This window comes from Bison bison, unplaced genomic scaffold (genome assembly GCF_000754665.1).
Source record: "Bison bison bison isolate TAMUID 2011002044 unplaced genomic scaffold, Bison_UMD1.0 scf7180017864472, whole genome shotgun sequence".
Lineage (NCBI taxonomy): Eukaryota > Metazoa > Chordata > Mammalia > Artiodactyla > Bovidae > Bison > Bison bison.
The window spans coordinates 1895535-1912914 of record NW_011495033.1 but is presented as its reverse complement, the minus strand read 5'-3'; the positions used below and the strand labels follow the sequence as shown (position 1 = coordinate 1912914).

General features: G+C 43.1%; 2 protein-coding genes across 3 annotated transcripts in view; one reads left to right on the top strand and one right to left on the bottom strand.

Moving 5' to 3' along the window:
• The window catches only part of FAM57A (family with sequence similarity 57, member A), a 26860-nt gene extending 15431 nt beyond the window's left edge, over positions 1-11429 (bottom strand). The window contains exons 1-2 of one of the 2 annotated variants that reach the window (XM_010861353.1): positions 11301-11387; positions 4214-4362 (exon numbers count right to left, since the gene is read on the bottom strand). In XM_010861353.1, the coding sequence (XP_010859655.1) occupies positions 4214-4266 (53 nt within the window). In that variant the 5' untranslated portion in view covers positions 4267-4362; positions 11301-11387. Of the gene's footprint in view, positions 1-4213; positions 4363-11300 lie in introns of both variants that reach the window. The other variant, XM_010861352.1, reaches the window with a different exon arrangement.
• A 254-nt stretch (positions 11430-11683) lies between these two features.
• Positions 11684-17380, top strand: part of VPS53 (vacuolar protein sorting 53 homolog (S. cerevisiae)) — a 124675-nt gene continuing 118978 nt past the window's right edge. The window contains exons 1-2 of the mRNA XM_010861355.1: positions 11684-11904; positions 13798-13878. Coding sequence (XP_010859657.1) covers positions 11818-11904; positions 13798-13878 — 168 coding nt within the window. The 5' untranslated portion in view covers positions 11684-11817. The remainder of the gene's footprint in view (positions 11905-13797; positions 13879-17380) is intronic.

Sequence of the window (17380 nt, the reverse complement as noted above, 5' to 3'; positions counted from 1 at the left end):
GGAGAATGGCATTGAAACATGTAAAATACCATGTATGAAACGAGATGCCAGTCCAGGTTCGATGCACGATACTGGATGCTTGGGGCTGGTGCACTGGGACGACCCAGAGGGATGGTATGGGGAGGGAGGAGGGAGGAGGGTTCAGGATGGGGAACACAGGTATACCTGTGGTGGATTCATTTCGATATTTGGCAAAACTAATACAATATTGTAAAGTTTAAAAATTAAATAAAATTTAAAAAAAAAAAAAGCAAAGAAAACTGATTAGTTACAGAGACTTAGAAGTCTAATGTGGGGAGGAATCTTCATTATATATAGCAAAAAGAACCTCAGCCCCAAGCATCCCAGCACATGCTTATGCGGCAGCTGAGTGTCACCAGTTGCCTGTACTGACCTCGTGAACTATGAATGGTCAGTCTGAAGACTGAATGAACTGTTGTGATAGGAGCCAGGCTGATAATACATTTGCCCTGCAGGCAGAGCAAACTCCCACATTGCCAGGTAACCTGATGGAGCTGCCTGAGGTCTGAGAATGATTTGGAAGGTTTTCCATATTAGTGTTAGATGAAGGGCAGGGAGCACTTGCCAGCCAAGAGTCTGTCACTTTCCTTCTTTATGTGTTATAAATCCGTTGTTTCCTTATTGCAGTATCTGTGCCTTGAGTGGTTTGTTCAGCATGTTTTCTCCTGTCTGGATTGTTAGTACCATGTCCACTCTGTCTGCTGCTGTTTAATTAACATCTTCTCTAGCCAGAATAGTAGCTCACATATAAACCTTCAAAAAAGATTTTAACATTGGAAAGGAAGAGAAATAACTATTGATATTTTTAAACAATTTGGTAATTTATCGAGAAAAACTAAGAAAATCAACTGAAATATAGAATAAAGCAGTTGAGGTAAGGTGGCTGGATATAAGACCAATACACAGAAATAAATCGCATTTCTATAAGTCAACAAATAACAATTAGAAATGGTAGTAGAAAAAGAGGACTATTTACAATAGTTTTTTAAAATTTATAAAATGGCTAGTTTTAGGCCTAATAAGAAATATGCAAGACCCATATGAAGAAAGTTACAGATTTTTACTGAAGGACATAAAAGCCTAAATAAATGGGAGAAGATGGCTGAAAAACTAAATATTGTAAACATTTGAACTCTCCCCAAATTGATCTGTAAATTCAGTACAATTCTAATTGAAATTCCAACATGTTTTGAATGGACTCCATAAACTTTCTAAAGCTTATGTGAATTAGAGAACATGTGCAAGAATAATCAAGAAATATTTGAATAAAGAACACCCCTGTGGGGTGGAGGAAGAATTTACAATATATCAAAACATCCTAGACCTTATTATCACTGAAACAGTGTAGAAGAAACAGGTCAATGAAACAAAAGTCCTGAACCAGACCCACTACATTTAACCTGTGCGAGTATATCCCATGTGTATGCAAAGAAAGGACTAAGTAAGAAAACCACAGAAACTACTAGCCTTCCTTTGGAAAAAGTAAAATGAGCTGAATAGTGTCACCCCAGGATCCACGATCACCTTAAAATGTGACATCATTTGAAAATGGGGGTTTTTGCAGATTTAACTATGGTAAGGCTTGAGGTGAGACTGTACTGGGTCATGATGGGCCCTAAATCCAACGAGCATATCCTTACAAGAGACAGTAAAGGACACAGGCACAGGGAAGAAGGCCAAGTGAAGATGCAGTGAGGGATTGGAAGGGTGAGTCCATGAGCCAAGGGAAGCCAGGGACTGCTGGCAGCCACCGGAAGCCAGGGCAGAGGCATGAAAGGAAGGGTTTCTCCTTCAGAGCCTCCAAAAAGGAATCAGTCCTGCGGACACCTTGATCTCAGACTCCTGGCCTCCAGAAATGTGCAAAAATAAATTTCTGTTGTCATAATGCACCCAGCCTGTGCTAATTTGCTATGGCAACCCTGGGAAACGAATACAGTGGCCTGCCACACACCAAACACAAACATAAATTCCAGAGATATGAAAGGTTACACATGAAAAGCAACACTACAGATGTATTAGAAGAAACTTTTGAAAAATATTTTTATAATTCACCGGCTAAAGAATGTTTTCCCAAACAATGTCTAAATCCCAGATGATACATGGAAAAGGACTGATAGATTTGTGTGCATTTTTTAAAAAAGCAAAAAACTGTACATCAAAAGTCACTCTTAACAAGTAAAAAGACAATATAAACTGAAGAAAATGTTTGTGGTACACAGTAGAGAGGGCTTCCCTTGTGGCTGAGCTGGTAAAGATCCACCTGCAGTGCGGGAGACCTGGGTTCAATCCCTGGGTTGGGAAGATCCCCCAGAGAAGGGAAAGGCTACCCACTCCAGTATTCTGGCCTGGAGAATTCCATGGACTGTTTAGTGGGATCGCAAAGAGTTCAACATGACTGAGTAACTTTCACATAGTAGAGCAAGAGTTAACATTCAGAATAGTCAAAACCTACAAATTATGAAGAAACACAAATGACCCAAAAGAATCAAAGAATATAAAATGGAAATAACAGAAGAGATGGAGAAACAGTGGAAACAGTGGCAGACTTTATTTTTTGGGGCTCCAAAATCACTGCAGATGTTGACTGCAGCCATGCTATAAAGCCATGCTTACTCCTTGCCAGAAAAGTTATGACCAACCTAGACAGCATATTAAAAAGCAGAGACATTACTTTGCCAATAAAGGTCCGGTCTAGTCAAGGCTATGGTGTTTTCAGTAGTCATGTATGGCTGTGAGAGTTGGACTATAAAGAAAGCTGAGCGCCAAAGAATTGATGCTTTTGAACTGTGGTGTTGGAGAAGACTCTTGAGAGTCCCTTGGACTGCAAGGAAGCCCAACCAGTCCATCCTAAAGGAGATCAGTCCTGAATATTCATTGGAAGGACTGATGTTGGAGCTGAAACTCCAATACTTTGACCACCTGATGTGAAGAGCTGACTCATTGGAAAAGACCCTGATGCTGGGAAAGATTGAAGGCAAGAGGAGAAGGGGACGACAGAGGATGAGATGGTTGGATGGCATCACTGACTCAATGGACACGAGTTTGAGTAAACTCCGGGAGTTGGTGATGGACAGGGAAGCCTGGCGTGCTGCAACTCATGGGGTCGCAAAGATTCAGACACGACTGAGTGACTGAACTGAAAAGAAGAAATACAAAAGGTCAACAGAAGTTTTATAAGTAAATATTTACAAGACATAATACCCAGTGTTCATAAAGATACGTGGATTATAGGCACTTTTTTCAGTGCTGATAGAAGTATAAATACGTATTGCAAGGTTACAGTGTTGTTTGTAATAGCACACACACAAAAATTTAAGTGTTAGTCATGCCTGACTCTTTGCAACTCCATGGACTGCAGCCCCCCCCAGGCTCCATCTGTCCATGAGATTTTCCAGGCAAGGACACTGGAGTGGGTTGCCATTTCCTTCTCCAGAGGATCTTCCCAACCTAGGGATCAAACCTGGTCTTCTGCACTGCAGGCAGATTCTTTACCAACTGAGCTACGAGGGAAGATTTAGGAATGATCTAAATATACAGAGGAGCCTGGCAGGCTACAGTCCATGGGGTTGCAAAGAGTTGGACACGACTTGATGACTAAACCACCAAATATCCAGTAGTGGAGTACAGATCTTTCTCAGCTTCTGGTGGTGCTAGGTCCTGATAAACTCATCATGGTTGAAAATATCATGAGTTGAAAATCCATTTAATACTTCCAGCCTACCAAACACCATAGCTGAACCTAGCCCACCTTAATTAAAAATGTTCAGGGGACTTCCCTGGTGGTTCAAGTGGTTAAGAATCCACTTTGCAATGCAAGGAATGAGGGCTCAATCCCTGGTCTGGGAACTAAGATTCCACATGCTGTTGGAGCAACTCAGCTCCTGCACTGCAATTACTGAGCCCTTGAGCCACAATTAGACTGGTGCCACAGCAAAGGATCAAAGATCCCCCATGCTTCAAGCCAATGCAGCCAAATAAATAAACAAATAATAAAAACTTTAAAACACACACACACAAAAGACTAGAAAGGGAAATAAGTTTGTTTTTTAAGTGTTCAGAACACATTAGCTGACACTTGGACAAAATTATCTAATGTGAAGCTTATTTTATAATAAAATGTTGAATATCTAATGCAGTTATTGAAAACTGGACTGAAAGTGAAAAACAGAACGGTTGTGAGTGTACTGTTTACCTCCTGACTGCCTGGCTGATGGGGAGCTGCAGCTCACTGCCTCTGCCCAGCATTGCAAGAGGATGTATCACCCAGAACGCCACCAGCCTGGGAAAAGATCAGGATCTGAAGTAGGGTTTCTGCTGGGTGCGTATGGCTTTCACACTGTCCTAAAATTGAAAAATCATAAATTGAACCATCATAAGTCAATTAGGATATCATCTGACATAAAATATTCTTTGGTATCATCAAACTATGGAATACTATATGGCCTCTAAAAGCAGAGAAAGACCAAAATACAGAGAAAGATCTCCAGAGCATAACTGGATATTTATGCATAAAATGGGGCTTCCCAGATGGCTCAGTGGTAAAGAATCCTCCTGCCAGGAGATGCAGGTTCTATCCCTGGGTTGGGAAGATCCCCTGGAGAAGGGCATGGCAACCCACTCCAGTATTCTTGCCTGGGAAAGCCCATAGACAGAGGAGCCTGGTGGGCTACAGTCCATGGGGTCGCAAAGAGTCAGAAACTAAGCAACTGAGCATGCACGAACATGCATAAAATACTATGTAAATGCAGTGCACTGTGTTAGTCCCTAGCACCACTCACTGCCATTTAGTGCAGTGGATTAGATATGCCCATAAAATGCTGTGTAAGTGCTGTTGGCTAACTGACTGCACCACTGGAGGGCTTCCCCATCAAATGCTGAACTCTAGACCCAAGAGGTAAATGTACTTAGATTGGGGCACTGAGGGCAAGGAAAAAGAGAAATGATGACAAGCAGAGTGAAGATTTTCACAGGCATTTGAAAATATGTGACTGACACTAAGGAGAGAAACCCAAGTGTGGAGAGAAGAGATCTGGAGACTAGAGATGGCTGTTGAGAGTGATCTCTCAAAGCAATGTATCTCCATGGGGGACTGGGTTGGAGGAAGCTATCCCAGTCTTGAACATTATTACATTTTGAACATAAAACGTTTGACTGGTTTTCTGATGTAGATCTAAAAATGCTTAGCTGGGCCAAATATTTTTGGCTAGTGGAAAATGGATAAAAACTACATATCAGTGGTTATAAAATTGGAGGGATGAGGATCACACCTTTTATTGGAATATTGTGTGTGGGAGGGTTGTTCACAAGAGGGTTATGTTTAGGGGACTACCCTGGTGGTCCAGTGGCTGAGATTCTGTGCTTCCAGTGCAGGGGGCCTGGGTTCGATCTCTGGTGGGGAACTAGATCCACATGCCACAACAAAGATCGAAGCTCCCATGTGCCTCAGCTAAGACCCAGTGCAGCCAAATACATATTTTTTAAAAAAGATTGTTATGTTTAGCAGAAAGAAGATGGGGTTAAAAAAATAGCTTAAGAAATATTCCGTAGGATCCCTTTCCCTGTAGAATTGCCTGCAAAATGTACAAACATATCTTTTTCTGGGGAAAGGATCTATGGTATGGAAGTCTTCACTTCCTCCAAGGGATTCAGATTCAAAAAAAGATTAAGAACTGGTGGTGGTAGACCAGAAGAGAAGCTGCTAAAGACCCAGCTCAGGGAACGCACCAGAACTCAGCAGGAAGACAACACGAAAAGAGGGCAGGAAGTGACCGTGGCATTGTGAGAAACTTGAGGGTGTAAGACTAATTAATGGTAGCTACATTATAATAGTTGTACTAGTTAATGTCAGTTTTATAAAACAAGCGTTTATGTTTGTTGTAATATGTAAGACTTGCACCAGAGGGCTAGTCATTTTCACCTGTGTAATTATCACTTTGTTGAGTGAAGGAATTACCATGAACTCAATGTAGCCAATGGGGAAGGGTCCTAATATAAAAGTATACGGGAGCTGGTATATAGACGAGACTGAATGCCTGAGCTACCAGCGTGGGAACAGGGGAGCTACTGAAGCTAGGCAGAGATTATAATCTCTCTAGCAAGAATGGACATGCACGGAGAACCTGAGTACCAATCAAAACAAAACTGGGTGTCCAGGATATGGGAACAGTCAGAACATTCCTATTTTTATACCCAAATTTCTCATATATGTACACTTCCATATTTTACTTAAGGGTTTATAATCTGTTTTCTCAGGCTTCCTCCTTCTATTAAAGGTATTTTTTAGCTCTCTTTTGCTTATCATAAACAGTGTAGACTGTTGTTACTTTTTTTTTTAATTTTGACTGAACTGGCTCTTCCTTGCCAAGGCAGCAGATGCAGGTTCAGTCCCTAGTTTGGGAACTAGGATCCCACACGCCACAGAGCAGGAAGCCTAAGTGCACGTCTGTCCAGCTAAGCCCACTGGAATGTCAGTCAAGAACAAACACCAGAGTCCAGGATGTTCAGAAAATTCCGGAACGAAGGGCAGCAAAAGAAATCTGTCCTCATGAAAGTCATGCACTTAAAGCAATGCATAAAGAAGCACCAAAAAAGACATTCTGAACAAGATTTAATACAGGAATTAAACTATATGCCTCTACTACAAGTTGGCTTGGAAGGTTTTTACCACCCATAGTGACAAGTGTCTGTGTGTGATTGTGCTTGAGGGTCCAAGGAGGGGATATGTGGAAATCTGCAGTGGGTATTTTTGGTTATCACAATGTGAGGGTGAGAGGTTATGCTACTGGCATTTAGTGGGTAAAAAGCATGTCATTTAGACATTCTATGATTATTTTTCTTTAAGTTTCATAAAAAGCCCAGGTGTTCAGGAGGTGGTACTTGTGGAGATCCTTCTTAATAGAATAAAGACGCTGTTTTGATCTTAGAAAAGAACACTCTGCACCATGTCTACTCAATTTATTATTGTATAGCTCCTTCGAAAATAATGAAACCAGTTGCAAACAGCATAGGGTGTCAGAGACTCCTTTTAACAGAGTTAGGAAAAAAACCAGTAAATTGACAGAGGCACATGAAATTCAGAGATCTCACTGGATCTCATGAACAAAGGCTGTTTTAAAATGACTTATTTCCAGCCTATATATTTAAACATTTTGGGCACAAAGAGAAGCATTGTGAAAGGAGGGTTACTCTTTTTTCTATTTTATTCTGATGCCATCCTCAGAGATGCGCCCCAACACTGCCCTACAGACTTGTAGTACTTCTCTTCTACCTTATCCTTTTCCCATTGCTGATTAAAGGATAGGGTCTCCTCCTAGGTTGGTTTTGTGCTTTTTTTTAAGTATTAGCGGTTGATTTTTTCCTCATTTAGTGAAATTTCAAGGTAGAAAAGATGTTTCTATGATAACTTTGTCATCAGCTATATACCCTATCCCATTACAGAAAATTGCTTTTTAAAAAGCCCAACTCATTTGTGAGAAACCACATATTCCTTATTTTCATACCCCAATTTTTCATATCTGTACACTCCCATATTTTATTTAAGAGCTTATAATCTGTCTTTCCAGGCTTCCTCCTTCTAGTAAAGATATTTCTCTCGTTTGCTTATCATGAACAGTCTAGCCTGTTACTGCTTTTTTAAAATTTTGGCTCCCCTGGGTCTTCCCTGCCAAGGGTAGGGGACACAGGTTCGATCCCTAGTTGGGAAATTAAGAGTCCACATGCCGCAGGGCAACCAAGCCCATGAGTGGCAACTACTGAGCCTGTTCGCAGTCGGTTCAGCCTGTGCTGCTACTGAACCCATGCTCCACCGCAAGAGAACCAGAGAAAGCGGACGTCCCCTGCATTGGAAGGCGGATCCTTAACCACAGTGGACCACCAAGGAATGCATTTTTCTTCACCTAACGTCCATCTATCTCTCTGCTCTTTGTCTTCCTAGACTTTTGTACTGTGTAACTCTCTTAAAACCCAAACTTATATTCATTATCAGTATCTTATCTGCAAAGAGGAAGGAAGGTAATGAGGTTGGGAGCTTCAGCATAAGGAAGGACGTGGGTCGCAGGGGGAATGCAATTGAGGGTTGACAATGGGATTGTAAAAGGACAATCAGTGGCAATTGGACAGCCTGACTTAGTATTGGGATGGTCACCCTGGCTCCCTGACTCTCCCCAACAATGTGGGGTGCCCCGAAGAAGAGAAAACACAAAGGGGGCCAGGGCTGATGACAGGCCTGGTGAAGCTGGGCCTGTCACTCTTCTGCTTAGAATCCTTCAAAGGCTTTCCATTCCTCAGATGACCATCACGAGTCTCCACCATCTGGCACTGCCCATTTCTTTGGCCTCTTCTTGTTCCATTTTCCTCATGGCTTTCAAAGTCCCATACCCTGGCCAAGTTCTTCATCCTTGTGGCTTTTGCATATACTGTTCCTTTTATCCGGAGAAGGCAATGGCACCCCACTCCAGTACTCTTGCCTGGAAAATCCCATGGACGGAGGAGCCTGGTGGGCTGCCGTCTATGGGGTCGCCCAGAGTCAGACAGGACTGAAGCGACTTAGCAGCAGCAGCAGCAGCAGTTCCTTTTATCTGTCATCTCCTATTCACAGCTCCACCCTTTGCTTCAGCTTAAAAATCTCTTCTTCAGAGAAGCCTCTCCTGATCTTCACATCCAGTCAGAGCACTCCTTCGTCTTTAACCATATGCTTTACTTGCCTTGCATGTAACTATTAAAATTCTTGATTGTGATACTTGGAAACAGTTCCATGGAGGCAGGTACTTGGCTTATTTTGTTGATTACTAAATTCCTAGCACCTGGCCTAGTGCCTATTGCCAGCAGGATCATTCATTCACTCTTTCAATAAATTCACTGAATGAATGGCAGGAAGAATTATGGGACCTGGGGCACATTTTTTGTTAGTTTTTAACTATATCCCCATTTTCTCTTTTGTGAATTGCAGATAATAACTACCAACCTCTGAAATGCCATGTAGATTAAAAGAGGATGTATTATATATACATGGTATGGGTCTCCCAGGTGACTCAGTGTTAAAGAATCCCTCTGCCAAGCAGGAGACATGGGTTTGATCCCTGGGTTGGGAAGACCCCCTGGAGAAGGAAATGGCAACCCACTCCAGTACTCTTGCCTGGGAAATCCCATGGACATGTCACGCGAGTGTATGTTCCTTGGTTCTTTGTCTGGCTCGTCACAACAAAGATTTGGAGCGACGGACGTTAAAGACGGACGTTAAAGCCCTCAGCGCGTCACAGCTCTCGGGTCTTGGACAAACCGTGTTATAGCTCTTAGGCAAATCAGTGTTACAGCTCTATTTTATTTAGAAGATAGCAGGAGAATCCATCCTCGAAGCGTGAGGGGATGCCAACCCAAAGACTTGAAGAGAAGAGCGTGGAGGAGTGTGCGGGGAAGGGAGGGAGAGAGAGAGAGTGAGAGAGAAAGAGCACACCCACCTGGGAGAGACAGAGAGCAAGAAAGCGCTTTGGCTCCTCCTTTTATACCTTTTTTTCCTCCACCTGAGCCTGCCCTATGCAAATTGGGCTTAGCCAGGAGGACTGTTCCACCTGAAGTCTTCACTCTGGTCCTCGGACCTTCCTTTGACCTTCCTTTGTTCTATTTTCGAGGGCTTTTCCCTTGCTTGTCTTTTAGCCACCGCCATTTTGGACTCCTTTTCCCTATTCTACCTACCTAACAGACAGAAGAGCCTGGTGGGTACAGTCCATGGACTCTCAAAAGGTCAGGCATGACTTAGCGATTACGTACAGTAGCACACTTATCATGGTGCCTGGCAAATAGTAAGGACTAGGAAATGTGAGTTATTACAATCATCATTAAAAATAAGCTCTATGAGCAACCAGAACTCTCATTCATTGCTGGTAGGAATGCAAAAATGATAACAGCCCACTTAGGAAAACAGCTGGCCAGTTTCTCATAAAGTTAAATACAGGCTTACTATGCAACCCAGCAAGACCACTTCTAGGTTATTTACCCAAGTGAAATGAAAACTTAGATTCACACAAAATCCTGCTGTATTCATAATCTCCCCAAACTAGGAACAACCCCAGTGTCTTTCAACCAGGGGATAAAGAGACTGGATTACCACTCAGCAAGAGGAAATAAACTACTGACCCATGCAACAACGTGGATGACATGCAAATGCATCATGTTACGTCAAAGAAACCAACTCAAAAGGTGACATATTGTATGATTCCATTTATATGACATTCTGCAAAAGTTAAACTATAGGGACAGAAATCTGGCCAGTGGTTGCCAGGGGAGTAGGTGGGGCATGAGAGAATGTGGGGTGAGGTGGGGTGGTGGTGATGGAACTGTCCTAGGATTTGATTGTGATGGTGGGTACATGATGATATGCATTTATTAAAACTCATGGCATTCTAAATTAAATAGATGGACTTTAGATATATATATGTATTTCTTACTGTATATAAAAAGTGAAAAACATCCGAGAGATATAATTATCATTTTCTTTTAAAAAATATACTGATTATAAAAGTGTTACAGGTTCATAGATAATTTGGGAAAATCTGCAAAGAATACATTGAATCACCTGCAGAAAAGGAGTATTTCTTATCATTTTTATAGACACAAAATACACAAACTGGGATCATGCTGTGTATTTTTGCTTTCTGATATTATGAGTGTTTTCCCATGTCATTAAATAAATTTCAAAACCATGATTTTAAGTCAATATTCTAGTAAATAACTGATTTATATGTTTAAGTCTTCCTTTACTACAATTTTGATTATTAAAAAAAAGCTCACTGGGGCCAGGGATGCTGCCATCTTGGTTTCACAATGTTTAACAGGTAAAACAACTCATCCTTTGGCTGCAATGATCTCATTGTGGCTGGAGGAAAAGTGGTTCCACAGGGTGACTTTGCTTTTTCCTCTGCGGTGCAGAGGGTTGGACACCCTCTTACTAACCTGTATTACTAGCTTAAATTTGCATAGTGCTTTTAGTATTTCTCTCTCCCCACCTCCTTGCCGGGTAAACTGGGTCGATGGAGTAATTTGTTCAAGATTATACAGCTCATCATTTGTGGACTGTGACAGACTCTAGATATTCAAGAGTCCCAGAAAGTCAACATTTCCCCTGGGTGGGTCACTGCCTAATCTGACTCTCCCCTCCCGTCCCCCGCAAGAAGGAACCTGCAGACACACCCTGAAAACTGCCCAGGGGCTTGGCACACGGGGAACTAATACCAAGTGCACGCTGTTCCATCCTACAAATTGTCCTCGGCAACATCCCCACTTACCAGCTGGGGTCATTTCTCCCCCGATGGCTGGGGGGACACCTAGTGCCACTAAGCAAGGGGCTCCTGAGAGCAGATGGAGCGCCCGCCTCGAGGCCCGGGAGGGTTGCTGTCATTCGATCGCGACGCTGCCGGGGCGCACCGTCACTGGGGGAGGAGGGAGTGGTCCTGCCGCGCCTTCCCCAGGGCCAGGGCCCGAGTAGGGGGGCGCCTTCTGAGAGGTGAAGCGGGTCCCCATCATCTTAAGGAGAGGTAGGGGTCACCGAACTACAGGGCTGCTCGGGGGCACTCTCGGGAGGTGGTAGGAATGCCTAGTCCAGGCGACCAGAGGTCAGTCCTCCGCTATCCCAGAGTGCCTCGGATTCCGGAAGTGCTCGGCTTCCCGGAAGTGCCCGATTGGCTGACAGAGCCCAGACTCGCCGGACCGCTGCAGCTGGAGCGTTTCTAGTCTCCGGCGTGAGTGGCCGCAGGAGGTGCGGCTCCGGGTCCGGGTGGCCGTCGGGAGGGAGCTGGCGGCAGGATGATGGAGGAGGAGGAACTGGAGTTCGTAGAAGAGCTGGAAGCCGTGCTGCAGCTGACGCCCGACGTGCAGCTCGCCATCGAGCAGGTGAGCGTTCCGCCCCCCCGAGGGGAGGAGAGTGTGGAGACTGGGGCAGCTCTGGGGGTGGGACGGCGAGGAAGCTGTCTTCGGAAGGAGACGTGGGAGCTAGGCGCCAAGGGCAAGGAAAGGTTTTGAGGGGAGGTGGTGGTGGGAATGGGTTTCTCAGTGTAGAAAAGGGAGAGAGGTCTTCCTCGGCCTTGATTGACTTTGGAGGGTGAGGCGTTCTGGTGGGTTTGGGCAAAGGAGCTGTGCCTCCTGAAACGATGTACCTAGAAGAAGGGACCTCGTGGGTGGCAACCTCCGGTTTAGGGGTTGTGGGGCAGTTCTTTCATCAGGTTGGTGTCCCGATGTTCCCGGATTCTCCGTCGAGCCCCATGTGACTGACTCAGAATTCAGGGGAGGTGGGTAACCTCTGCTTTTGAAGCATATCGCAAAGCAGAGGGGAAACGGCTGAAAAAAAAAAAGAGAGAGAGAGAGACCTCCTTTACCATTTTTAAATGGTTGAGAATTTCTGCTGGTTTTTAGGTTAAAGAATATTCCCCAGGCAACTAAGCCTCTGCGCCAAAACTTCTGAACCCATGCGCAGCAGCTACTGAAACCCAGTACCTGGAGCCCATGTTCTGCAAGAAGAGAACCCACTGCAATGAAAAGCCCTCACACTGCCACGAAGAATAGCCCCCGCTCACCACAACTGGAGAAAGCCCATGCATAGCAACAACGACCAAAAATAAATCTTAAAAAAAAAAAAGGCAATTTAGACCCTTGTACAGGTTATTGTTCCCAATAAAGGGAGAAAAATCTCTCTTAAAGGAGTTGGTGTAGCGGATTTAAGAAAAGGAGGGGTGTGCCATACTTAATGATCATGGGAAGTTTTTTAAAGTAAAACATTACTACTTCTGTTACTAACAGTTAATATTTATTGAGCATTAATACTATGGGTGGTAATTTGTTTGTGTTGTCCCACTTACCTCTTGGATATGTGTTTTTCTTGGAGTGGTTGGATTACTCGCACAAAACACATTTGACACATCCTGGGAATGCCAGGGCAAAGGTTTGGGTGTTCCAGCCACACTGCTCCCCACCCACCTCCATCAGCCAGAAAGAGAAATACATTTCATTTGCTTTGGACCTACTGGCCTCCAATAGAAGAAATGAATAATGCAGCCAGTTGTTTGGTGAGGGTTTTAGACGCCCCCACCCCCGCCCCTTTTTCTTAGTAAGATTGAATTCTAGCATAGATTTGTCCAATAAGCAGACATTAAAAAAAAAAAATTCACTTCCTAGAATAACTGTCTTGAGCTGGTGAAATCCAGTGCCCAGGGGATTACTTGACTGTTTTTATAATCCACCGTGTTACATGTTCTTCAAATTGCAGTGTTTTAAGGGAGTTATCTGTATTTCTCTGAAGGCAGAGGTATTCTTTCTCCTATAAAAGAGATGGATAGTTCCTGAATGCCAGCGCTCCATTTCCTAACACTGTCCGAAGAATAAAAATCGCTTCGGTGCATAGTGAATTCTACTGCTGAGACATCGTTGAGACATGGTACATTAGTCCATTATCAAGAGTCCCTTAATACAACCGTGTCATCAACTGGCTTAATCTGCTAGTGTATAATGCTCGCTTATTTTACCTTGTCCTTGGGATTTCGTGGCTGTCTGAATACTTCTTACTGTTGCACGTTCTGTTAGTTTTCCCAAGATGTTAAAATTACAAATGTTGGTAAAAATTATAGATATACTTTACCACATATTTTATTGTGCATTGGTTGTTGGCCTTGTAAAATGAAAAAAAGATATGGTCTTTGCTTTCAAAGAACTTACCAACCAATTGGAAGGAAAGAATACATAAAGCAGGACAGGAGGATGATGGTGATTTTTTAATTCTCTCTCTTCACGTAGGTATTTCCAAGCCAGGATCCTCTAGATAGAGCAGATTTCAATGCTGTGGAGTATATCAACACCCTGTTCCCAACAGAGCAAGTAAGTGCTGCATTTCCTTCTTGTAATGGCTTCTGGGACATTCTGAGTATTAATGATTAGTTTGTTACACTGCATAACCTAAGGGACCTTGATAAACATAAGAGTTAAATTCAAGTCAGATTCCTTCGTAACCAGTTTTGGGAGGCGGTTAACTAATACCAAATACTGTTGTTGTGTCAGAGTAGAATTCTCCATGTAGTGAGCATATTAGAAATTGTACCCTTAGGTTGAAAGAGTCCATCTTGTTCCCTGCTCCCCCAGATTTTCTGTAGTAAATGTGGAAGTGGAAAGGATTTTTCAAATGTAATAGGGGAAAATGGGAGTGAGGTGTGCAGGATAAGCTTGGAGTTAGAAAGCTACTTTTATTCCTGTTTCAAGATGTAATTTCAGAACTTTGATTTCCAGCCCACCAGACTGTGGTTGGGTGTTGGCACCTGTACCCTGTGTTGTGAGGAGGAAGAGTCTTACTTATACCACTGGCAGTTGGAGTGGTGAGTAGGATAGGAGTAGTGAGTTAAGGTGAACTCAGTTTTGAACATATTTGGGCCATCCAGGTAGAAATACATAGTTGGATATTTGAGTCTGGAGCTCATAATCCCCGTAACTGTTAGTATTTTGGCATGGATCTTTCTGAAGTTTTTCTGATGAACATGCTAATTTTTAAAATAAAGTAGGAAAAAATGGTATCATACTGTGTGATTGTCCTTTTTGAGATTTCAAAAGCAACCTTTAGAGCTGTTTTTCAGGGGTTTGCTGTAGGGGGAAGCTGTGCTATGTGGCTTGTGGGATCTTAATTCCTTGGGCCCCAGCAGTGAAAGTACCAAGTTCCAACCACTGAACCATCAGGGAATTCCCTGCTGCTGCTACTACTGCTAAGTCGCTTCAGTCATGTCTGACTCTGGGCGACCCCATAGACAGCAGCCCACCAGGCTTCCCCCGTCCCTGGGATTCTCCAGGCAAGAACACTGGAGTGGGTTGCCATTTCCTTCTCCAACGCATGAAAGTGAAAAGTGAAAGTGAAGTCACTCAGTCGTGTCTGACTCTTCACAACCCCATGGACTGCAGCCCACCAGGCCTACAGTTCATCATTTTCTAATGAAAGAGGAATTCTAGGAATTAGCTGGAGATGGAAATTTGGAATTGAGTAGGTATAAAGATAGCAGTTTAAGCTACAGAAATATTTCATTTACCCCAACCTATCAAGACAGCTGACTCGCCAAAGCAAATTGTTAGATTTGAAAATCATGTATATAGGGAAACATTAGGTTCTTCCCTCTTCTTGATAAGTGTGGGTTTTTGTTTTTAAACCACTGAAGGTAGCATAAGACATTAGTTGTTCCACAGATTCAGTTATATGTCCTAATTGTATCCCCCACATCCACGATAATGTATTGTAAAGTTTCTTTAAAATTCAGAAAATTTATGACACAGGGGTACCTTTACTTCCCCAACCCCAGATTTTCACCATTTTCCAACCCAGATTCCCATGGACATTAATTAAAAGATAATAGAAAGTAACAGCATGATTTATCATTTCTTTCAACTATTGCTAGATCTTGGGCAAAACCCATCTATATATCTCATGGACATGCAGTAAATACTTGTGAATTATGAGTTTAGACTAGTTAAAGTAGATGTCAATATATCAAGAATAAATTTAGTGACACTCTAAGGAAGAGGGTGTGTATATGTTTGTCTTGAATGGCAGCTGCTCATGGGTCTGAAGTTACCTCGAGGCAGGAGGGTGGACTAGAACAGATCCTGGATGTTTCTAACTCACCAGGTCCAGGTGGGAAGAGCTCAGGTTTCTGTATTTAACAGGGCTCCCTGGGTAGGTTCTGACACATAGCCACGTTTGGTAATGATCTAGAAAATCTTTCTAGTCTCCTAGTAGGAAACTGAAGATGATCATTTCTCATGTTTCCATTAGATGTTTGATGAGGGGAATCTGGATAACATTTATTAAAGACTAATATAATTAGGGGGCTTCCCTTGTGGATCGCCTGCAATGTTGAAGACCTGGGTTCAGTCCCTGGGTTGGGAAGATCCCCTGGAAAAAGGAACGGCTACCCACTCCAGTATTATGGCCTAGAGAATTCCACAGACTGTATAGTCTATGGGGTCACAAAGAGTCGGACACAACTGAGCGACTTTCCTTCCCTCACTATATACTTAGGAACTTTGAGAAAAAGAGTCATAGGGAGCTGTGGCTTTTTAAAAATTATTAATTTTTTGGCTGTGCTGCATCTTTGTTGCTATGAAGGCTTTTCTCTAGTTGCGGAGAGTGGGGGCCACTCTTCAGTTGCGGTGAGCAGGCTTCTCAACGCGGTGGCTTCTCTTTGTTGTGGGGCACAGGCTCTAGGAAGCACAGGCTGCCGTGTCTGCAGTGTGCACTCAATAGCTGTGGCACCAGGCTCTAGAGCGAGGCTCGAAAGTTGTGGCGCGTGCGCTTAGTGGCTCTGCTGCATGTGGGATCTTCCTGGATCAGGGATCGAACCTGTGTCTCCTGCATTGGCAGGCAGATTCCCAAGCCACTAGGGAAGCCCCATAGGGAGCTGTTGTTAAATAATTTCTAATGGCTCCCCAAATGCTCTGCATCTGTGTCATTAAGTGAGAAAAAATAAGATGCCAAATGGCTTATCATCCTGGTTTCATTTTTTTTTTAAAGCCCTTCTATTTACATAGAAGAAACAGTAGAGGGCAGGGGACCAAAATGCTAATGGTGATTGTACTCAATTGGGGGTACAGGCGGATATTATGTATTTTCTGTAATTAACAAGAATTGCCTTTAGAATCAGGAAATACTTTTCAATAATTTAAACATTTTCAAATGATACAATTAAAGCATTACTACGAACAAAGCTAGTGGAGGTGATGGAATTCCAGTGGAGCTATTTCAAATCCTGAAAGATGATGCTGTGAAAGTGCTGCACTCAATATGCCAGCAAATTTGGAAAACTCAGCAGTGGCCACAGGACTGGAAAAGGTCAGTTTTCATTCCAATCCCAAAGAAAGGCAATGCCAAAGAATGCTCAAACTACCGCACAATTGCACTCATCTCACATGCTAGTAAAGTAATGCTCAAAATTCTCCAAGCCAGGCTTCAGCAATATGTGAACCCTGAACTTCCAGATGTTCAAGCTGGTTTTAGAAAAGCAGAGGAACCAGAAATCAAATTGCCAACATCCACTGGATCATCAAAAAAGCAAGAGAGTTCCAGACAAACATCTATTTCTGCTTTATTGACTATGCCAAAGCCTTTGACTGTGTGGATCACAATAAACTGTGGAAAATTCTTCAAGAGATGGGAATACCAGACCACCTGACCTGCCTCTTGAGAAACCTATATGCAGGTGAGGAAGCAACATTTAGAACTGGACATGGAACAACAGACTGGTTCCAAATAGGAAAAGGAGTACGTCAAGGCTGTATATTGTCACCCTGCTTATTTAACTTATATGCAAAGTACATCATGAGAAACACTGGGCTGGAAGAAGCCCAA